Raw genomic sequence first — 24564 nt, 5'->3', positions numbered from 1 at the left:
TAGCTCAGCCATAGTAGAAAGGGGCCAGCCCTCTCCACAACAAAAAGGTAGCCTCATTCAGGCAGTACTTGGCTCCGATAGAAGTGTGGGAACCTGGACAAGCCCATTAGGGCACCCCCTAGTGATGACAGTGATTACTAGCAAGGCCTCCGAGAGTCTATGCCGGGCGTGGGGCAAGGCTGCCCCGCCTCCGCCCCCCCCTGTCGCTGCCACTGCCACCCCCTGTCGCTCCCCCCGCCACCTCCGCCCCCCCCCCCCGCCGCTGCAGTCCCCGATCTCACCTGCCTGCCTCCAAGGCTGCGCGACCCCTGCATTCAAAGCGGCAGTTGCAGATCACCATTCTTCTGGCCTTCCCTCCCTGTGTCCCGCCCTTGTCTGCTGTAACTTCCGGTTTCAGCGAGGGCGGGACACGGAGGGAAGGCCCGAAGGGAGGCGATCTGTGACTTCCGCTTCAAATGCAGGGGGCCCGGAGTCAAGGAGGCAGGCAGGTGAGACCGGGGACTGCAGCACCGGTGGCCTGACCCCAGCGCCGGGCCCCCCTTGGAGGTCTGGGCCCGGGGAATTTTGTCCCCCCTCCCCCTCTCGGCGGCCCTGATTACTAGGTTTGTTTAGTGTGTCTTTTTTTTTTTTTTGCTACATTGGGAGAGGCCTTTGTGGGTGGCAAGGACTGAGTCTGTTTTGAAAACAGGGCCTCTGGTGTCTATCAGCTTCCTATTCTTTAAAATTATACTATCCTACAACACTTAACAGTATATAAGAATTTTAATTAATCATTGCATTCCCAGAAGTATTTCTTTGTTCTTCCAAAATCCAGTTTTCATAGTCAATGTAAAACATCTAATCCCGTTCACGGCAAAGCACACACATATTAAGGGCCCTTGTACTAAAGTGCACTGAGCATTTAGCATGTGGATTAGGGGGGCGCTAACTATTAGAGCATGAGCACAGTAACTGTTACTGTACTGACATAACAATTATGGAGCCATTCTATAAATTGACGCCTCATTGTTGATGCTCCAATGGCATGCACTTAGTACCAATTCTATAATGGCATCTGGGTGTCAAGATTCCAATATCAAATACTAACCTGTGTTGGCACTGGTGCACTGATGTTTAGGCATTGCATCTTCCACCACGTCAATAGCAGTTATGAGCTGGCCTGCCTAAGAGCGCCAAGTTACATGCATAATTTATAGTATTCTATAACATGTAGCTGCTCTGCCACATGTACCCCCCCCCCCTTGCAGTTGTGTTACCTTATAGAACGGTACCTAATGCACATGAAGGGGCATAATCGAACAGCGCCAGCCATCTATATGGCCGGTGTCGCAAACAGCGGTCTCGAACCATATTATCAAAAAAGACAGCCGGCCATCTTTCGTTTCGATAATACGGTTCAGGCCAACCAAATGTCAGAGATGGCCGGGTTTGAGATGGCCAGCATCGGTTTTCGCCGATAATGGAAACCAAGGCTGGCCATCTCAAAACAGGCCAAATCCAAGGCATTTGGTCATGGGAGGGGCCAGCATTTGTAGTGTACTGGTCCCCCTGACATTTCAGGACACCAACCGGGCACCCTAGGGGGCTCTGCAGTGGACTTCAAAAATTGCTCCCAGGTGCATACCTCCGTTACCTTGGGTGCTGAGCCCCCCAAATCCCCCCAAAACCCACTCCCCACAACTGTACACCACTACCATAGCCCTTAGGGGTGAAGGGGGCACCTACATGTGGGTACAGTGGGTTTTGGGGGGGGGGGGTTGGAGGGCTCAACACTTACCACCACAAGTGTAACAGGTAGGGGGGATGGGCCTGGGTCCATCTGCCTGAAGTGCACTGCACTAAAAACTGCTCCAGGGACCTGCATACTGCTGTCATGGAGCTGGGTATGACATTTCAGGCTGGCATAGAGGCTGGCAAAAAAATGATTTTTAATTTTTTTTGTTTTTGGTGGGAGGCGGTTGGTGAGCACTGGGGGAAAAAGGGGTGGTCATTCCCGATTCACTCCGGTGGTCATCTGCTCAGTTGGGGCACTTTTTTGAGACTTGGTCCTAAAAGTAAATGGACCAAGTGAAGCCGGCGAAATGCTCCTCAGAGCCTGCCTTCTTTTTTCCATTATCGGCCGAAGCCGGTCATCTCATAACCACGCCCCCGCCTCGCCTTCCATACCTTGCTAAAAAGACCCCTTGAACTTTGGCCGGCCCTGCGATGGAAAGCAGTTGAAGCTGGCCAAAATCGGCTTTCAATTATACTGATTTCGCCGGCTTCAGGATATGGCCGGCCATCTTCCGATTTGTGTCGGAAGATGGCCGGCCTTCTCGTTCGAAAATAAGCTGATTGGGCATCTATCTGTGGATTAATGCTACCTTTGATATACCCAAGTGGCACGTACCTCTAGGCGCCAGTTTATAGAATTGCCCCATTTGGATGAGTTCATTTACACTCTAATTGCATAGCCTATTACAGTGTGGAAAATGAGCAGGTTATGGGTGGGGAATGGGTGCATACTGAACTGCAGTTAGCACATGGTTCTGTATCGCATGCAAGCTCACATTGTTGATAGGAAACAGTAAGCACATGTGCGCTAATTGTGAATACACTTAATATGCAATAAAGAACTCTTCTGTGCAGTAAATGTAAGACTTGTTCACTGATATTGATATCTCGTTTCAGCATTGCTTGTGCTGTTTTTACTGTGACTCTTTGACTCTGTGAGTACTGGTCCTGTGTTCCTTTTGAAATAAGACTGCTAATTATCACATTAGATGCTTCAGATTATTTTGAGACTCTCCCGATGCAGATTACATTGCTGAAATATGGCCCGTGTCAAATCCACAGCAACTGAACAGCATTTGTTTTAATAAAGGACTTTAGGAATTTTATTTGCACACTGTATTGTGTTCTTATTACGGTTGTCTCCACTGCTTTTTGTTTCATTTTGTAAATGTATGGGAACATGCCGAAAACACCTGCAAAAATTAGTTTCTGGGCTTTGCGCTTACTGGAGTCAATTATATAATGCGCGCAAAAAGACGCCAAAAATCTGGGCACCAAGGGGTAGATTCTATATACTGCACCTAAAAAATCAGTGCTGAAATCAGTGCTAAGTGTATTCTATAATCGGTGCCTAGATTTAGGCGCCAATTATAGAATACGCTTAGTTGATATTTCAGCACCTAAATCTACATGCATCCATTTATACCAACGAAAACGTGGCATAAATCCCAGCATGTAGACTTAGGCGCTTTAGGCCATATTGTATAACAAGGTACGTAAATTTCAGAACTCCCATTTCCCTGCCCATAACCATGCCTCTTTTTGCCTGCGCATATCATTACAGATTACGCTTAGCGACTTGTGTGCCTAAATTCTAATCAGTGCCAATTAGTGCTCATTATTGCTTGTTAAGTGCTGTTATCAGTGCTCATTAGCTTGTTAAGTTACGTGCACTGTTATAGAATCCTCTAGGCGCGCTCTAAGGAATCAAAGGCAATTTTGCTTGCCAACTCTTATAGAATCCTAGCGTAACTCCGCATTTGCGAGCCAGCATTTAGGTGTGACCACTTATATCATGTCAACAACAGGTGTAAATGTGCATGCCTAAATGTTGGCACTTACACATGTAGCTGACAGTAGTGTATAAGTTTCACACGTGTAGAAACCGCCTGTGCCCCACACGTGTGTACACCCTCCTTGCTTAAGACCTAAGAGAGTCTTTTATTAATGTGCATGGGTGGACTGAGAGTACTCTGCCCGCCCCCCCACTACCGCTGCTCCCACAGCCCTTAACTTCTTCCATGTTCAGCATGTCCTCTGATCTCCCCTTATGCCCAGTGTGTCCCTCCGACTCCCCTTTCCCACGTTCCATGCTGCTGCTGCCCACGATGTCTCCACAGTTTAAAATAGCATCTGCGACCTCTCAAGGTAGTCTCGTGAGAGTTCATGGCCACCATTTAAACAGCGGAGCTGGCACAGGACACAGGCAGCGGCGGGGAGAGTCGTCATTTGGTAAGGGAGGCTGTAGTGTGTAGTGGCCACTAGACCACCAGGGCGGCTGGAGTGTGCGGCAGCAGCAACGGGCAAGGGCAACCGGGCAGAGCCTCTTGGCCCTTGGGCACTGCCCGGTTGCCCAAATGGTCAGTCTGCTCCCTGCTAAGGTGCACTAGTGTTTTAGCATGCGCTAAAACACTAGTGTGCCTTAGTAAAAGAAGTCCTAAGTGCACTTACAAGGGTTATCATTCACCATTTTGGTGAATAACTGCCATTGAAATGCAGAAGTTATGGACCAAATTGGAGCCTAACTTTTTATACTGTGTATATATTGAGTGGGACTGTACATTTATTTTTGCATCTAATGCATGATAGGTGCAAATTTTAGTAAAAGGCTCCTTAAGTGTCTGAAGAAACCGTGCTGGTGAATGTATGAAAAGTTTCAATTTTGTGCTCAGGTTTTCCAACAACCTTTGAGATTCCTAGGTTATTTTTCCATAATACATTTAGGGGAACCTTTTACTAAGTTGCACTAAAAAGTGGCCTGCACTGCACTAGGACTAGCACGTGGGTTCACATGCCCTGAGGCCACTTTTAGCGTGGCTGTAAAATGACTGCATTTCCTTATTTCTCCCATTAATGGCTACGTGCTAATTTCCCAATCAGTGTGTGCCCATTAACCTATTTTCTAGCTGGTAAAGGCTCCCGCACTAACCACTTGCTACACGGTTAGTGCCTGGCGATACTGGGCATGCCTACTCGCCACCCTAAACACGCCCATAGCACTAAAAAGTAAAAAGTATTTCTTAGCACATGGGAAGTGCTTGTCAATCTGAAAATTACTGTGGGATGCCTGAGCACACCTGGCAGTAAGCATGCATTAGACTTAAAAACATTTCTTTTTACTGATGCTTTTTGCTGACTCTCCCATATGCTCTTAGAATTATCTTTGTTGACTACTGGAAGGCATTAGAGCATCCCTTTTGTAGGTCCCTTTCCCCATCTTTTATTCTAATATTTATAGCACGCCTATTACCTAGGCAGGTAACAAAAATACATACTTAATCATTACTTAATCATTTTCATTGCTTATTGTAGTTCTACCCCTTGGCTCTCACTGCGTGAATCACGATTCTTGTTATTATTAGAATGTAAGCTGCTTAGTTGGTGCGTCCATATGGTGGGGATAGAAAGTAATTAATAAACTTGAAACTTAGTAAAAGGGTCCCTTAGAGTTCACTTTTGCATTCCTGGATCCACCTTTGATAAACCTGTCTGTGTTACTACCCAGAGTACAGAGCCTCTGAGGGCCAGAGGATGAGGATGATAATATATCAGAGCAATAGACTTAATTGACTTGATGATGCTTTAATTCAAGCCTGTTTATACTTATGCACAGCTCAGAGAAACCAAGGGGAACAGCTCACAATACCTGAGAGGCTGGTAGTGATTTTCCACGTTTTATTTACCTTTTAAAAAGTGAAGCACTAAGACAACTATAGGGCTCATTTTCAAAAGAGAAAAACGTCCAAAAAGTAGCATAAATCTCAAAAATGTCCAAACTGGTATTTTCAAAACCAATTTTTAGATGTTTTTCTATGAAGTCTGTCAGAAGTGTGTTCAAATCACAATGGGGCATGTTGGGGGGAGGGGTGCAAAGGACAGGATGTGGACGTTCCTAACACTTGGATGTTTTTCAAGACTAAAATGAAGATGTTTTGAGCTAGGCCTGTTTTTATAACAAATAAGGTACAAAAGGTGCCCTAAATTACCAGATGACAATTGGAGGGAATCAGGAATGACCCTCCCTTACTCCCCCAGTGGTCACTAACCCCCTCCCACCCCACCCCCACCCAAAAATGTGATTAAAAACATTACTTATAGGTTAACTCTGCTTGCCACTTTCGCGTTGGAGCCTGATAGGAATGCCGTACTACGGCTTTCGTTGAGACACTTAGAAAATCTGTTTTTGGGCTCAAAGGTCCATATCTTTCCAGATCTCTCACGGCCTACACAGATGAGACGAAGGGCCTTTTTGGAACTTCGCCCCCAGGGTGGTGGCATTGGGAGCAATTTTGTTTTGTGATTTCCTTGTTTTTGTAATGTGGTGCTTGAGGGTAAACATTTTCAGTTTGTAGATCCAAAACAGTTGAAAGAGTTTATTGATGCAAGAGTTGATGTGAATATAGTAAACCTTCCCTAATTTAGCAGGCTGGGGTCTGAACCAGAGGAAGCATCTATTGATTATTAATTTTTGTATCTTTTTTCTTTTTTAATTTCCTTAATCTTGGAATCAAATTTCTTTAACTTGTGTACAAATGGGCTGTAAAGATATATACTTATCATTTTTGTTTCCTAATGTTAAATAATGCCGATTGCATATTCACTTTATGTGGTGATATATTGGAAAATTTAAATAATAAAAATAAAAATAAACATTACTTACCAGCCTCTATGCAAGCCTCACATGTTATATTTGGGTCCATTAGAGCAGCATGGAGGTCCCTGAAATAATCTAGTGGGGGGTGCAGTGCACTGCAGACAGATTGGCCCAGACCCATACCTCCCTCTACCTGATACACTTGTGGTGCAAACTGTGAGCCCTCCAATACTCACAAGAAACCCACTGTACCCACATAAAGGTGTCCCCTTCACCCATAAGGTTTCAGACTTGTTAGTTCTTGTACCAAGTAGAGCAATGCTGAGCCCGGTACTTGGACCAGGTTCTGCTTGGCAGCCAGACAACCCCGGGTTTCACCTGCGCTGACCGCCGTTCCCCAGAGGTTGAGCCCCTAGGTGCGGGCGGCCTGTGGGACTTATGAGACGGAACTGGAAGCGGGGTGGTGAACGTATCGGCCAGGCAGGCAGCAGGCAAGAAAGTAATCCAGACACAGGTAAAGTCAATAGGCAGGCAGCAGGTCAAGAGAGTAATCCAGGTACAGGTAGTCAATAGGCAGGCAGCAGGCAAGAGAGTAATCCAGGTACAAACAAACTCAGTAGGCAGGCAGCAGGCAAGAGAGTAATCCGGGCACAAGTAAAGTCAATAGGCAGGCAGTCAAGTGTGCGTGTCGACGGGACGCTGCTTGTGTTGAGGTAGGGGACATGACAGTACCCCCTCCTCACCTCTGCCTAGGTCTGGGTTTGGATGGGTAGCGGGTATGGAATTCCCGGATCAATTCAGGTGCATGGACGTTGGCAGCGTGCTCCCAGGAATTATCCTTGGGACCAAAGTGCTTCTAGGATAGCAAATAGAACAGCCGTCCCCTTTGACGTTTGGAGTCTAGAACCTCATTTACCTCAAATTCAGGATCAGGCTCGGAGTCAGGAACAATGATCTTCTTTTGCTCTGGGTGCCATTTAGAGGTTAAGAATGACTTTTGCAGGAACACATGAAAGGCATTGTGGACCTTGAGGTTAGCTGGTAACTGGAGACGATAAGTGACAGCTCCCACCTGAGATCGTACTGAGAAGGGTCCAATGTATGGGAGAGCAAACTTGAAGGAGGGTAAACGGAGCCTCAAGTATTTGGTACTGAGCCAAACTTTTTGTCCAGGTTGAAAAATTGGAGCAGACCGCCTTTTACAATCTGTGAAAAGCTTGTATCTAGCAGCGGCTTGCTGAAGATGTTGGACCCTGTTCAAAATGTCCCTGATATCGGTGAGGGTCTGCAGGAGCAGAGGCGAGGCTTGGGTCATGTGTGGCCACCAATAGTATTGAAAGATCAAGTGAAAGGTCTTGCGGAATCCGGAGTGACCGGCAAATGTGGAGGAGTGTCCCCATTTGAGAACCTTTTTCCTGGACTGGGGTGGTACAGAAGTCTTCGTGACTGTGGGAGTGACCACGGTAGTGGAGGCGACACAGGCAGGATTATGCATGGGGTAGGACTCCTCGGGTTCTTCAGGAGCGTTGAAGACCCTGGATAGGGCATCAGCTTGAATATTCTTTTCAGCAGGTTGGAATACCAGGCGGAAGTTAAAGTGGGAAAAGAAAAGAGACCAACGCGCCTGTTGCGGGTTTAGTCTGTTAGCATCCTGGAGGTATAGAAGATTCTTGTGGTCGGTGATCACTGTGATGGGATGTAAAACCCCTTCTAGGAGATATTGCTATTCTTGGAGAGCCAATTAAGGGCTAACAATTCCCGGTCCCCAATAGTGTAGTTACGCTCTGCCGAAAATTTTTTTTGGAAAACAGGGGTGATGCTTGCTGGAGTCTGAGGTTTGAGACAGAATGGCCCAGTCCCCCGAGAAGAGGCATCCACTTCTAAGATGAGTCTTTTGATATCCAGACTCCAAAGAACAGGAGCAGACAGAAAGGCTTGCTTTAAGGTGGCAAAGGCCTCTTGGGCCTCTGGTGTCCAGTTCTTTACATCAGCACCCTTCCTGGTCAGTGCGGTAAGAGGGGCAGTGATGAGGGAGTATTGGTGAATGAATTGTCGATAGTAGTTAGCAAACCTCAAAAAACGTTGCAAGGCCAAGAGACCCTGGGGCATGGGCCAATCCCGTATAGCTCGGAGTTTGGTGGGGTCCATTTGGAGATCCTCTGAAGAGGTGATATATCCCAAGAATGGAATAGACTGTTGATGAAACGAGCACTTCTCAAGTTTGGCGAAGAGACGTTAGTCCCGGAGGCGCTGGAGAACCGTGCGTACATGACGAGGGTGGTCCTGAACAGAAGCAGAAAAACCCAGAATATCATCCAGGTAAACTATTACTGAGGAGTACAGAAGATCTTGAAAATTAAGTTTATGAATTCCTGAAAAACCACTGGAGCATTGCAGAGGCCGAATGGCATAACTAGATATTCAAAATGTCCTTCATGACTATTAAAAGCGGTCTTCCATTTGTCCCCATGGTGAATTCAAACCAGAATATAGACGCCTCGGAGATCCAGCTTGGTAAATATAGACGCTCCCTGCAGGCGGTCAAAAAGCTCCGAAATAAGGGGAAGCAGGTACCGATTCTTAATGGTTATTTCATTAAGACCCCGATAGTCAATACAGGGTCGCAGAGAGCCGTCTTTCTTGGTCACAAAAAAGAAACCTGCTCCCGCTGGAGATAAGGAGGGTCTGATGAAGCCCTTTTGGAGGTTTTCATGAATGTACTCCCATATGGCAGTAGATTCCTCCCGGGAGAGGGTATACAGCTGGCCCTGAAGTGTAGTCTTGCTGGGAAGCAATTCAATGGGGCAGTCAAAAGAATGATGCGCAGGAAGGGAATCAGCCTCCTGAGCATTGAAGACATCTTGGAAATCACAATATTCCACAGGAAGGGAAGCATCACAGGGGAGCAAGAGCCCTGGGGAGGCAGTAATAGTCCTCGGAGAAGGACCCACTGGTGTGAGACAGGTAGAAAAGCATTGGGAACCCCAACTGCCAATATCATTAGTGGTCCAGCTGATATTAGGTGAGTGTTGTCGTAACCAGGGCAGGCCCAAAATAACAGGATGGATGGACCAGGGAAGAACCAGAAGCTGAATTTCTTCCTTATGTAAAATCCCGACATGCATCTGCAATGGCAGAGTGACATGGGTAATAGAGTAGGGTAGAGTTAGTCCCTCAATGGAGGTCATTTGTAACGTTGGTTTACAGGCAATCGAGGGAGTTCCTAGCTGGAATAGGAGACTGGCATCAATAAAATTTCCTCCAGCCCCAGAATCAATCAAAGCCACAGTGTTAATACAGAGTTCCATCCAGCGCAGGGAAATAGGGACGGAGACAAGATTCTTCGAAAGAGGTGAAAAACGACCCAGGCCCACTCCCTTCAGTGACCCTGGGTCATGGCTTTTCCCGGTTTATTCAGACAATGTGTTAGGAAGTGGCCGGCCTACCCACAGTAGAGGCAAAGTTGATTGTCCCGACGGTGAGCCCTTTCCTTCTCAGAGATGTGATGCAGTCCGATAACCATTGGCTCTTCAAGGACTCCAGAAGTAGAGCTTGCCACACCTTTGGTAGAAGAAGGGTGCAGCGTCTGAGGAGATAGTCTCTGAGAGCGGCGCTAAGTAGAGCGTTCCAGTGACCTTTCTTGATGTTGATACGGACGCAGAGGGTGATCAGAGCATCCAAAGCATTCGGAAGTTCCCAGCTGGCCAGGTCATCTTTAATCCGGTCGTTGAGTCCTTGCCAGAAAATGGCCATAAGAGCCTCTTGGTTCCATCTTACTCTGAAGCTAGGGTTTGAAAGCGAACAGCATAAGCAACAACAGAAAAATTGCCTTGTTGAATTCGTATAAGTTCTGTGGCTGCAGAGGAGGGCTGTCCTGGCACATCAAAAACTAACCAGAAGTGGCAAAGAAATTCTCCAAGATCAGTGAGTAAAGGGTCCCGTTGCTCCCAAAAAGGAGAGGCCCAAGCCAAGGCGGATCTGGAGAGTAGAAAGATGATATAGGTTATCTTGAGTCTATCTGTAGAAAAGGCTGCTGGTTGCATTTCAAACAGCATAAGACATTGGTTGAGGAACCCTCGGCAAGCAGAAGGGGTGCCGTCAAACCGGGGAGGATCAGGAAGCCGCAACCCTGTAGTAGGTAACACGGATCTGGAGGACGCAGCAGGAGGCTGTCGTTGGGATTGAAGGGTTGACATCTGGAAACACACATCCTATAGAACTCCGGACAGACGGTTTAGCTGGGCCTGTTGCTGCTGAAGAACCCGGGCCAACTCAGACAGGTCGGTTTTGTCCGGCGAACTCATTGTCCGGCGAACTCATTGACGGCTTATTGTCAGACTTGTGAGTTCTTGTACCAAGTAGAGCGGTGCTGAGCCCGGTACTCAGACCAGGTTCTGCTTGGCGGCTGGACAACTCCGGATTTCACCTGCGCTGACTGCCGTTCCCCAGAGATTGAGTCCCTAGGTGTGGGCGGCCTGCAGGACTTACGAGACGGAGCTGGAAGCGGGGTGGTGAATATATCGGCCAGGCAGGCAGCAGGGCAACAGAGTAATCCAGGTACAGGCAAAGTCAGTAGGCAGGCAGCAGGCAAGAGAGTAACCCAGGCACAGGTAAAGTCAATAGGCAGGCAGCAGGTCAAGAGAGTAATCCAGGTACAGGCAAAGTCAGCAACGAGGGACAAAGTAGAGAAGAAGCAAACTACTGAGCAAGTAACACCTACCAAAGTAGAAGCCGAAGCATGGAGTCCAGGAAGAGCTCAGCTGATAAAGTGCTGGCATCTGACATAAGCAGGGACCGGTAGGGAGAAGGAGCACAGCCATAGGACAAGAGCAGAGGAAGGAGGAACCGGAAGACCAATAGGAGAGAAGCAAGGTAAGCCAGGCAGAGAGAGAGCAGACCCAGGTGCATGGAAGCAAAGCAATCAAGGAGCCTGCAGCCAGAGAAGAACTACACACACATAGCTCAGGGCTGTGCTAGTCAAGTGTGTGTGTCGACGGGACCTCGCGCAGCCCGAGGACAGTGCTTGCGTTGAGATAGGGGACATGACATAAGGGCTATTATAGTGGTGTACAGTTAGGGGCGTTGGATTTTGGGTGGGTTTTGGGGGGCTCAGCAAACAAGATAAGGGAACAACAGTGAGATGTGTACCTGGGAGCATTTATTTAAAGTCCACTGCAGTGCCCCCTAGGGTGCCCCACTACTCTCCTGGGATGTCAGTGTGGCCAGTCTATTAAGCATACTGGCTCCTCCTACATCTTAATGGCTTGATTTTGTGAGTTTTTCATGTGGACATTCTTTATTCTGAAAATGGACCAAAAAGATAAATGCACAGAGCACAAAACCACCTAGCAAATAGCCACTTTCAAAAAAAAAAAAAAAAAAAAGAAAGACATTTTTCAGTTTCGAAAATGGCTATATTCCCCACTTGAATTTTGGTCATTTTTAGCAAAACGTCCAAAGTTGGATTTAGACGTCATACTGAAAATGCCTCTGTATGTCTACTCAGGATTAAGCAGAACTTGTGTAAGTATCAGATCCTGCCACCTGGATAAATTCCACTGACCCAGGCCATACCTGGACTTTTGACCATGTTACGTGAAAAATGTGGTCCAAAGTCGGAGACAGGTTGGAGCCTGAACTTACTCAGATATTGGATAAATATCCAAATAATTTAAAACTATAAAAAAAACCTGTTCTAAGTTTATCCAGGTAAGTATCCAAGTCACAGTGCTGAATATCACCATTATTCACAGCTCTGCCTGCTATTCTTGGATATTCACTACCAACATCTGGATGGACATGAGGTATCTTCAAAAGCTGCAGCTGGTATTTAAATGAAATTCTGAAGGTAGAATCTGTATGTATCTTTATTCCTCCTTCCCTGAACTACCTCTGCCCATCTGAGGAAAGGTTAAAGAGGTTAGGGCTCTTCAGCTTGGAAAAGAGATGGCTGAGGGTGATCTACAAAATCCTATGTGGAATGGGTACAAGTGAATCGATTTTTCACTCTTTCAAAAAGTATAAAGACCAAGGGACACTCAATGAAATTACATGGAAATATTTCTAAAACAAATAGGAGTAAATATTTTTTCACTCAAAGAATAGTTCAGTACTGGAACTCGTTGCAGAGGATGTGGTAACAACGGTTAGTGTATCTGTGTTTAAAAAAGGTTTGGAAAGTTCCTGGAGGAAAAGTCTATAGTCTGTTATTGAGACAGACATGGGGAAGCCAGTGCTTGCCATGGGATTGGTAGCATGGAATCTTGCTACTATTTGGGTTTCTGCCAGGTACTTGTGACCTGGATTGGTCACTGTTGGAAGCAAGATCCTGGGCTAGATGGACCATTGGTCTGATCCAGTATGGCTATTCTTATGTTTCATATCTTCCACCTTTTGACTCCATTCCAAACAACTGAATTGATCAGATAAAGTGTAGCATAGCTACTCTTTATCTTTTCACTACTAAGGGGAGGGGGGAGTTAACAATGTGGGCTACTGTTAAGTCAAGTTATTTTACAACAGGGCCCCATTGTATGCCCTGACACCCTGTGCTAAAATTACCCAACTTAACAGTAGATCATTTTGATAACTTCCTCCCTAACATGTTTCATGAAAGTGCGAATCTCTAGGTGTGGACAATGTGTTTTATGGGTATTTAAACAACAGTATTAAATACCTTAGGAATCTGTGGAATGTGTAAGACAGATTTATATTTTAAGAATTTTTTACTGGCCTGTAGCAGGCTGGTAAACTCATACTTAATATTAATTAAATCCAAGATGGGCAGTTTGCCGGAACATGACAACAATGAGAACAAGAAAAATATACTGACATCTATTTAATAATTTTAGTAGGAAAATTGCTTCCAATACTGAAATATTTATTGAAACTTAAAAAAAAAAAAAAGAATTATCCTCAACAGCCTGCCACCAGATCTTTAACAGTGGGCAGTGTAATGCCTAAAGGTACCTCAAACTGTCTTTCATTTTCTAGACTTAATGGCTGATTGGAGAAATCAATGTTGCCATTGGTAACAGAGTATTTGTTATGGCATGATTTCCTCTGTTAGGCTTGCAGAATGATTACAGTATTAGTGAGATGCTCCATTACAACAGACTCAGGTTATAACTTTCAATTTGCTGTCCATTGGTAAGTGGCCTTAAAAATATGGATGAGACCATATATCTCACCTGCTTTAACTCGGAGCGGGGGTTTTTTGTACTATTTTAGGAGACACTGCCTCGCCCTCTGACCAATTTTACAAGCAACAGCAGAATCTCATTTGGATTCTCAGTTATAAACCTTCCACATCATCAGTGTGCATATAAGATCTTAGCATGAACTACAACATGTTTTTTAAAATATAGGGCCCGATATCCAGCCAGCAGTGATCAGTGCTTTGCTGATCGCCACCAGCGTTCAACTTGGAAATTCAGTGTCAGGCCGTGTCAGGGCACTGGCATGGAATTTCCAAGTTTCCAGAGCTGGCTAATGCAGAGCTGGTTAAGGGCCCTGTTTACTAAGCCGTGTTATAGGTGTGTTAACATTTTTAACGCGCTTTAACCATGTATGCGTGTTAACTGTGTACACACCTACAATATCCTATAATATCCATATAGGTGCCTACATGGTTAGTATGCGCGCTAATTGTAGGCACGTTAAAAATGCTAACGCGCCTTAGTAATCAGGGTCCTAAGTGTGATATTCAGCACTTACCCCCAGATTCTATATAGTGTGGCTTCAGTTGCATGCACAATTCAGGTCGTATTATGTATTGCACATGCAACTTAATTATCTTAACATGCCTATCAAAGCTGAGAATTGCCAATTAACAAGCAATTATTGACACTAGTTGGCTTTAACTAGAATTTATGAGCACAACTTGCTAAGCATATTCTATAAAGTGATGTGCGTAGATTTTAATGTGCACTGCCAAGAAGGAGGCATTGCCATGAGCGTGGAATGGGTGGACCGTGGGCATTTCTAGAAATTATTTGTGCTGTTATTGTCATGTCTGTGGCCGTGACCACCCTTGGCCTTACCTTCTTTCTGGGGGTCAGCAGCTCTGCTGGCTTCTGTCTGTGTTCGTGTTAGTCTTGTCTCTAGTCTCAGCGCTGATTATCTCACTAGACCTCACCTGTGTGGGCTATGCCTCCCTGCCTGGCCAGTTTCCAAGATGGCTTCCATCTGTTCTGTTCCAGCTTCCAAGATGGCTCCTGCTTGTCTTTCCTGTGGGCTCACTTCCTATGTGTGTCAAGCCTCTCTTTGGGGTCAGTGTACTTCCTGCTTCTATCCTGCTGCTGGTGACTCATCAGTGAGAGCCTTCATAAGGAAGTGCTGTGCTTGCAGTCAGGGCCTTTGCATAAGTGTTATGCTCTTAGGCCAGGTCAGGTTTGTAAGTGTCTGCTGCACTACTGCTTAGCCTCTCTCTGGGTTCCAGCCCAGCTTCTTTCTGTGTCTGTGTGTCTGTTGTCCTTCCGTGGGGGGGTCTTCCCTGCCACTGTCTGTCTGTGGACTGCGGGTCCTTCCTGGCTTACCCTGAGTTGGGGTGAAGCCTCTGTCTGTGGACTGTGGGTCCTTCCTGTCTTACCCTGTGTTTGGGGTGAAGCCTCTGCTCCAGGCTTACCCTGTGTTGGGGTGAAGCCTCTGTTCCTGGCTTACCCTGTGTTTGGGGTGAAGCCTCTGCTCCAGGCTTACCCTGTGTTGGGGTGAAGCCTCTGTTCCTGGCTTACCCTGTGTTTGGGGTGAAGCCTCTGCTCCAGGCTTACCCTATGTTGGGGTGAAGCCTTTGTTCCTGGCTTACCCAGGTTTGGGGTGAAGCCTTTGTCCGGGTTTGTTCTCTGTCTGTATGTGAAGCCTCAGCCTTTGTGAGTTCCCCAGTCAGTGTGTGGAACGGCTGTGGCTTCAGACCCTTGGCCTGTATTCCTGGTTTACTCTGTTTGCTCTGCTGCCTGCCCAAGACCCTTGGCCTGTTCTTCCTGGTTTACTCTGTCTGTTCTCCTGTCTGCCCAAAGACCCTTGGCTGATATTCCTGGTTATTCGGTTTGCTCTGCTGCTTGCCCAAAGACCCTTGGCTGATATTCCTGGTTACTCTGTTGCTCTGCTGCCTGCCCAAGACCCTTGGCCTGATATTCCTGGTTACTCTGTTTGCTCTGCTGCCTGCCCAAGACCCTTGGCCAGTTCTTCCTGGTTTACTCTGTCTGTTCTCCTGTCTGCCCAAAGACCCTTGGCTGATATTCCTGGTTACTCTGTTGCTCTGCTGCCTGCCCAAGACCCTTGGCCTGTTATTCCTGGTTTGCTCTCTTTACCCTGAATCCTGCCTTGCCTAGTCTGTGTGCCTATCCTGCTTGTATATCCTGAGTGTATATCCTGAATCCTGTCTCTGTCTAGCTAGTGTGTATTTCCAGGGCATGGTCCCTGTTTCCTGCTGCTACCTAGCTAGTGGGTTTACCCGCTGGGTATTCCCTGATCCCCAGTCTGCCTTGCTTGCATGTTGCCCTAGTCTTTGCTCCTGCTAGCTTTCGTATGTCTTGTCTCCTTGGTCTGTCTTCTGGTTCTTGCTAGTGGCGGTGCAGCAGCTACCTGTCTGAGTTTAGTTCCTAGTCTAGTCTCCCTTGTGTATCCCAGGCCCAGGGTGGGTCCTCGGGATCTTCAGTTCCTGCGTATTCTGCAAGTCCTGCCGGCCACCTGCACTTCGGAGATCAACTCCGGAGGAACGGTGGCTAAGTGCAGGTGAAGCTGTTCCTGTTTTGTCTGTTCCAGTTGCCTGCCTTGTACTACTCCAGTCCAGAGTTCCAGTACTGCTCTTCCATGTATCCCATCCCGGGTGGTCTTGCCTGCCGCTGCTGCTCCTCGGCAGTGGCCCAAGGGCTGAATATCGACATATAACCAGCCAAGTGTCCACATATAAGTATTGCCATATTGGGAAAGACCAAAGATCCATCAAGCCCAGCATCCTGTTTCCAACAGTGGCCAATCCAGGTCACAAATACCTGGCAAGATCCCAAAAAAGGACAAAACATTTTATACTGCTTATCACAGAAATAGTGGATTTTCCCCAAGTCCAATTTAATAATGGTCTATGGACTTTTCCTTTAGGAAGCCGTCCAAACCTTTTTAAAACTCTGCTAAGCTAGCCACCTTTACCACATTCTCCGGCAATGAATTCCAGTGTTTAATTACAGGTTGAGTGATGAAAACTTTTCTCTGATTCATTTTAAATTTACTACTTTGTAGCTTCATCGCATGCCCCCTAGTCCTAGTATTTTTGGAAAGCATAAACAGACGCTTCACATCTACCCGTTCAACTCCACTCATTATTTTATAGACCTCTATCATATTTATTTATTTATTTATTTATTTATTGCATTTGTATCCCACATTTTCCCACCTCTTTGCAGGCTCAATGTGGCTTACAATATATCATGAGTAGTGGAAGTATATAAGAAAATATACATTTAGTATTGCAAAAAGATCTTGGGTAAACATGATAATGATAAAGCATGATGATAGTATAACAGCAAATATCGTAAGGCAGTTCTGGATAAATATGTAGGAGTTCACATTTGTTGATCTTTGTGGTATGCCTTGTTGAAGAGATGGGTCTTCAATAGTTTGCGGAAGTTAGTTAGTTCATAGATCATTTTTAAGTTGCGCAGCAGCGCGTTCCAGAATTGTGTGCTCAAGTAGGAAAAGTTTGATGCATGCGTTAGTTTATACTTTAGACCTTTGCAGTTGGGGAAGTGAAGATTAAGGAATGTGCGGGATGTTTTTTTAGTGTTCCTTTTCTCCAAGCTGAAGAGCCATAGCTGCTTTAGCCTTTCCTCTACCCCCAGAACACCCCCAAAATAGCCAGTTTTCAGTTCAGCACTAGCTGGTTATTTTCAGCGGTACTAACCATTAAGTGCCACTGAAAATTAGCAGTTAGCCCCAAACAGGCAATTTAACTGGCCAGGGCCCATTTCTGACTGGTTACTTCACTTTGAATATTGACTCCCATAAGGCCCAATATTTAAAAGGACTTATCAGGGTAATAGAACCTGCTTCCTAATTAATCTCACTGACTGGGTCCATACATGGATTTTCAGCATCAGCAGCATGATCTGCCCTGGGGGTGGAGCCTAGGTACAGTCAGGACTGAATAACGGGCAGATTGATAAAAGGCCTTATTCCGTGCAGCTGTACTCAATTTAAGTTGGCCTTTTTGCAGTTAACCCAACTGAAAACCTCCTGGTTTAATTCTTCTCAATCATGACCTCACAGTTTTAATTCATAGCTTCTTAATAGGTTTTTATCTGTGTTTATTGACAGGACAGTAAGCTCCAAGGAGTAGCAACTGTCCATTATGGGGGTAATTTTATAACTGTGTTCACATTTACACCTATTATTTGGGACACACCATTTTTCTAGGTAAAATTATATGCATGCATTCAAATTACTCCCTGCTGAAATATACCAGATTAGCTCAGTGACTCAGTTCAGAAAGCAGCTGAAAGCCTACTTAATTTTCAAAGCCTTCCCTCTTGATTGCTTTAATGTTTTTACTGATTTTTATTGTGTTTTGAACTTTTTTGTTTTAAGGTTTGTTAAGTTGTTATTATGTGTGTTTGTTTTGTAACCCGCCTAGAGTGGTAGAATAGTGCAAGATATACATGTATTTAAATAAGTTTATTTTCAAAGTATGCACACAAATGCACATCTCTGTTGAACTTCATCCTTAGAAATATCTCTTTAAATTTAGGGGCATATTTACTAGAGTGTGCTAAGAAGCTAGTATGGGATTTAGGATAAGCTAACTGTAAGTGCCAGACTGCACTAACAGCTACCAGCTGATGCAAACAACCATAATGCTAAAAAATCCCACACTAACTGCTTAGCATAGGATAGTGCAGGGGCTGCATGAGCATAGGAGGAGATTAGTACATAGCAATTAGAGCATGGGAAATGTCACCTGTACTTAACACCTCCTCAAGATGCAGCATCAACTGCCTCCACACTAATTGCTAATGAACTTAGACCCAGAAGCATCAACCAAATGTAAAAAATAAAAAATAAAACATAAAAGTCCTTTATGAATTTGATAAAACGAAGAATGCACCAAAAAAACAAGTCACACATGTTCGGTGCGGTATTGAAAAGTACAATGTTTTAAACATTCGTTAAAGTGGTGTAATCCCCATCGGTAATCGGCCCCTAAAGCATGCGCAGAGCAGACAAGCATTTTGCTGGCTGCTCTGCGCATGCCACAAACGTCAAAACAACAACAAACCCTTCCCCCCCCACAAACATGTGTCTCCCCGCTTCCCCCTGCATTAAATAGAAAACTAAAAACATAAATCAAAAAAGGATCGGGAGGGGGCAAAGGTGCTCGTCAGGAGCATCCTGTATGGACGGCCTTGCCTCCCCCGCTGCTCCCCGCTGCTCCCCGCTTCCTCCTGCACGAAAACTCCAAATTTTAGCAGCCCCAGTCCCCCTCCCTTCCTGTTCCTTTCTCTCTACTCTCCCACAGCTCTGTCTCCCGCCATCCTCCGCTCCCGTGCCCCACCCCCGCCGCCCCCCTGAGTTCATCACCACCACCTCCCCCCTCCACCGGGCCCCCCCTCCGCATTACCGGGCCCGCGCAGTGCCTCTCACCTCTGTATGAAGGCGCTGCATGGGCAAGAAGACCATCTGATCGCTGCAGTCTTCAGGACGTCTCTCTTACGTCAGACGGGGGCGGGCCCAGTTCAGGGAAGGAGAGAGACATCCTGAAGACTGCAGCGATCAGATGGTCTTCTTGCCCGTGCAGCGCCTTCATACAGAGGCGAGAGGCGCATACTGTACACACATACTGTACAAGCCCCTCAGGAATATACAAGCTGTATATACTGGGTGGGCAATAACGTAACAGACCATTTCTGCATAAAAATCACTCATTAGCTACACATGTTTTATGGTAGGATGATTAGAGCATCAGACTGAGAACAAAGGATGTCCCACTGTGGTTCCTTCTGATCTTGGGCAAGTAATTTACCCTCCATTGGCTCAGGGGCCGACTTAAGGGGCCTTTTACCAAGCTGCAGTAAGCACTAATGCATGCTTCTCTCAGCAAAAAATGGCTTATCACAAGGCACACTGAGGCATCCCACAGTAATTTTTAGATGTGCATATGCTATCCCCAAGCTAAAAAGTAAAAAAATATTATTTTTTTTGCGCTGGTGCCGGATCTGGGAGCAGAAAATGGTTGTGTTCTGTGCTAATCGGTCAGTGCAGCTACATTGCCTCACATTAACGGAAGAGCACGTGCTTAGTGTGAGAGCCCTTACAACCTACATAATAGGTGCCAGTAGTGGGCTCATGCACTAATGGGAAATTAGCGCATGGCCATTAATAAGGAAAATAGAAAAATCGGCCATTTCAACCCAGCAGTAAAAATGGCCTTCGCGTGGAAGTGACTTGCATAAGAATGCGCAAAGGCCACATTTTACTGCTGTATGGTGAAAGGGACCCTTAGATTATAAGCCTTCAACTGGCAGGAAGGCACCTACCATATCTAAATGTAATTTACCTTGCATTACAATGGAACAAAAAAATGGCATCCGGTAAATCAAATATTGCTTGGTGTATGGACTTGTACAAGTATGTGTGCCTGGACAGAAGTATCTGGCTCGTGCCTATGTTGCCTTTAGAAAATCGGTACTTTTTTTCCAATTCTTTTATAGGTATCCGGTTATAAAAATGACCTCCCCCTCCCCTCATTTGTTTCAGTATGGCACAGTCTACACTTGATATGTACAGTGCTTTGATTGACCGATGGGAAGGGGATATAGATATTTTTATGCATAAATAAAAATATGCTACACGAGCTAATATTTAGCCTGCATCGGTATGTGGCTTGTAAGATGCTCCCAGGAGCAGGCTGAAGTAACCTTGGATATTTATTTATTTGTTGCATTTGTATCCCACATTTTCCCACCTATTTGCAGGCTCAGTGTTGCTTACATTGATTCGTCATGGCAATCGCCATTCCAGAGTGAAAGATACAAGTGGTATTACATAAAGAGCATTGGTAATAAAGTAGAATTAAGCAAACAGGTAAGGAGAGATCAAATTTGGACTAATAGATATAGTGGTAATATTCAATGCCGGGGCATGTGTGGCTCCTGCTTTGAATATCCAGGTATGTGCACTGGCCTGAAAGTTAATTGGGTACTGGTTGATATTCAGACTGATGCCCCATTAATTCGGTGCATAATGCTGAGACAGTATTTTTGCTATCCTAATTTTATGCACTTCTTTAACAGGTTAGCGAAATAAGTACTACTTCTTATAATCATTTCTATAGCACTACTAAATGTACATGGTGCTGTACACATTATATGCAGGTGCTGGCTATAACCAAGCTCCTCCCCCATACCATCTCTAATATAACTGGTTAGGGAATGGCCAGTTAGTAGAGATATTCAGCTGCTGAATATTAGTGGCTGGCTAGCTCAATGGGTTCAATTAAATCCTTTTGAATATTGACACCTGTATGCAGGGCTTTTTTGAGGGGGCACTTGGGGATACTGAGTACTGGCACCTTTTCCATTGTCTGTTAAAATTGACCCATGGTCCCCAAGTCTTAATGAAAGAGCTCAAGCTCTACACACCAATTCTGCCTTGTTATAGATTCTATGACTGGTTGCAGGGGGCCTGGCTATTGTGGGGTGGGTCTCTCGGTGATCACCCCACCCCTGAAGGGTGGTCTGGCACTTGAGTACCAGCACCTTTTTTGCTAGAAAAAACGTACTCCCTGTATGTATATCAGTTGCACTCAACAGGGTGAACCCACTCTTTTAAGCAGATTGCTACATTTAGGAGTACAAATACAAAGAGATGCGGCTATATTTCTCATACAACCCTTCAATTTAACCCCCCCCCCCCCCCCCCCCCCCATGTGACACTGCACTCCAAAGGAAGCCTTGCTCTACTCCTTCATAAAGTGTTTCCAAAAAAGTATTTGCAAGACATAGGTATAAATTATAAAGCACAGCACACAATATAGGAAGAAAAGGTATGCTTGAAATGCTATAAATTTGGATGCATCTCTGTCATATGTAATGCAGCGATGGCTAAGAATACAGGAAAGCATTCTCCTTGTTCAAAGTTTCATAGTTACTGTAACAGTGAGCAAAGACAAGAATAACCCAAAATGTTTGAAAAAGAGAAATCTGTTACATTCTATTAAAATAAATATTAAGAAGTCAGTTTTGAAAAATTGTAGTTAATTAGCCTACTATTTTTCAGGATGACTTAGCATACCTGAAGAAGATGGTGATGAAGGGTGTGGACTGTCTTCCTGGGCACTTCCTGTTTGGGAAAGACCCCCACCTGCTCCACTTTCTTCAGTAATGTTAGAGGATCCTGGCGTTGTGGACCGACTGACAGACTGCGATTCCTGGTCACTTCCAGACCCACGCCTTTCATCAAGACTACTTTGAAATGCCTCTTCTTCTGCTTTCCTGTCTCTCTTATGGACTCTTGAGTGAACAACAACTTGGTGGTATGTTCTAAAAACCCTTCCACAGTCAGGACATTCAGTAGGTTTTTCTTTAATGTTTCCTTGACTTTGCATGCTGTATTCAAGCCCTTGGTTCATACCATGTGACAAAAAATCTCTGGTGCTTTCTAAAGGGTCTAGTTTAGTTGGCACATCTCTCTGATTGTAAATTTTAGTGCTGTGAACCAAATCAGCTTGCATTTTCTGCTTAGAGCCATCTGCTCCTAGTATCACATACTCTCTCTTCTCTTTATCAAACAGAACTCCAGCATTTGCCAAAGTGTCTTCATGACTGTGTTGTATGTGCTGCTCTTTAGACAAAAAGCCATGTTCCATGGCCATTCCTCTAGCCATAAGCTGCCAGGCTTGATAGCTATTTACTGGATCCATCTCTGCAGCCTTGGCAGCAGCCTGTAACCTTTCTATGCAGCTAGATTTCAGAGGAGGCACCAGATTGAGGCAGCCCAATAAAGAATGTTTATCTCCTTCAGTAAAGCTATGAGCAATGCCAGAAATGGGGGAAAGCAGTTTTCCCAGAACCTCTTTCTCTTTTATAGGCAGATCTTTATTATAAGTCTGGTTGAGTTCATTTAATCTTACTTTCTCTGGAGGGAGGAAACCACTTTGCAAGCACGATATGTACCTTGAATACAAGTTTGCGTGGGCTTCCTGTGACATACTGCTGATAGATACAGGTACCTCTCCATCACTGGGTGATTTGTTCTTTACAGATAATTTGTTCAGATGAACTTTCATGTGGTTTTTAAGGAACCAAGGTTCTTTGAAGCGTCTCCCACATATCTGGCAGCAGTGCTCAAAGGAATCCTTGTGTTTTCTCATGTGACCTTTCAGGAACCATGCTTGGCTAAACACCTGGCCACACACCTCACAGCGAAACTCATTGGTAGATTGTTCTCCATTGCCATTGGAGCCCTGACCTTGAGCTGACTCAGCAGTTATGTGAGCTTTCTCAACATGACTAATCAGATCTTCCTCTTGAGAGGCAGCAAAATCACAAAGTGTGCACTTGTAAGGCTTGTGTAATATTCGTATGTGTCTATCTAACTCTTCACGTTTCTTAAACTTTCCTTTGCAAAAAGTGCATCTAAATCCAGTAGTTGGAGCCACAGCTTCGTCTTGCACATTTGCAGGCTTGGGTGAAGGGGCACTGGTATTAGATATATCTGGTACACTGTGATTAGCTGGAACAGATAAACTACAATTATTGAGAAGTATTTGTTGTGAATGTTGCTGTGGTTTCACATCAGGCCTTGGTTGCAAAAGGCTGCTTTTCATCTGCTTATCCCTTAAAATTGCCCGTTCTTCTAGCTCATGTAAAAGTCTGTTTTCTTCCCTGACTCTTCCACGGCCTTTACCAAGGTTTCCAAGTTTATGAGTACGTAAATGAATCTTTAAGTTACCTTTTTGAGCTGCTCTATGATCACAATATGGACACTTAAATGGTTTCTCTCCAGTGTGAGTACGCATGTGTAGTGATAGAATACTATTGAATCGGAAACGTTTACCACAAAGAGGGCATGGGTATTTTCTGTTCTTTCTTGCATCATCCTCTATATCACTCATTTGAGACATGATTCCAAGGTTTTGCCCATTTAAAAACTGTTGAAGGTCAACTCTCCCATTCAAACTGGTATCAATGTCTCTACTGATCTGATTTGCTAACAGTGCCATCTGATTGCTTAGTGGTTGATTTGCCATGGATACATGGCTTTTGTCCTCTAATGGAGTTGCTGCCTTCTCTTCTGGATTTTGTCTGCTTTGAAGTTCAGGGAAGGCATGGCTGAGTTGTGATGTTATCTGATGCAGCTTCTGGCTCATTGAATACTGGCCATTAAGTACGGTACTGTTGAGATGGGTGTCAGCTTCAGGCACACCTGATGAGACGCCAAGGCACAAACCAGCTTCCTCCATCCCTGAAATGGAGAAGACTTTTTAGAACAACATTCAAGTGATAATAAATCAACAACATATATCAATATCACACTTAATTTGCAGATTTTGCTAACTGGTTCGAAGTTCTATTAAATTAGAGGGATGTTATTTTACTGTTGACCCCAGTTATTAGTAACTAGGTCTCACTGAATAAAATGGAATCTGTGCTATAATATCATGAGTTTGTGATAAAATAACATGTCTTAATAGTAGCCCACATTGATAAAGATGCCCCTTAGTTTTGAGGTCAGCTGAACTCTTCAGGTCTTACCCAAAATGACATTTTTCTGTTCTTTGCTAATAGAAAAATTGTCTTTATTGAATAGAAGTATGATGCATTTTATTAGAACCTATGAAAAATCAGGGGCCACTCCAAGCCAGTATGGATTTCTGGATGTTCATAATAGGTATACATGAGATAGATTTGCATAGAATAAATGCAAACCTACTTCATGCATGTTCATTGTATCTATCCTAAAAACCAGACCACTAAGGTGTGTCTCCAAGAGAGGAAAGAACACAACAGAGAAATCAGTACTATAAGTCTCTGCAGGTGATAGAGTACCACCAAAAGAAGATCAACCTGTCCTAAAAATTCAGAGCAAGTCTGCAACCCTAAATATATGTGGTATTGAAACTACATGCTCTATAATATCTTAATTATGTTTATTTTGGTTCCATGAAAGCTAGAGACAAATGTGTGCATATATCAGACACATGCTAA

General features: G+C 44.9%; 1 protein-coding gene across 1 annotated transcript in view; it reads right to left on the bottom strand.

Moving 5' to 3' along the window:
* The window catches only part of ZNF536 (zinc finger protein 536), a 635757-nt gene that overhangs the window by 454759 nt on the left and 156434 nt on the right, over window positions 1-24564 (bottom strand). Inside the window, exon 2 of the mRNA XM_030204402.1 lies at window positions 21650-23821. Within this exon, the coding sequence (XP_030060262.1) occupies window positions 21650-23819 (2170 nt within the window). The 5' untranslated portion in view covers window positions 23820-23821. The remainder of the gene's footprint in view (window positions 1-21649; window positions 23822-24564) is intronic.

Source organism: Microcaecilia unicolor, chromosome 5, assembly GCF_901765095.1.
Source record: "Microcaecilia unicolor chromosome 5, aMicUni1.1, whole genome shotgun sequence".
Lineage (NCBI taxonomy): Eukaryota > Metazoa > Chordata > Amphibia > Gymnophiona > Siphonopidae > Microcaecilia > Microcaecilia unicolor.
The sequence above is the reverse complement of the archived record's forward strand: the minus strand, read 5'-3'. Positions and strand labels throughout refer to the sequence as shown.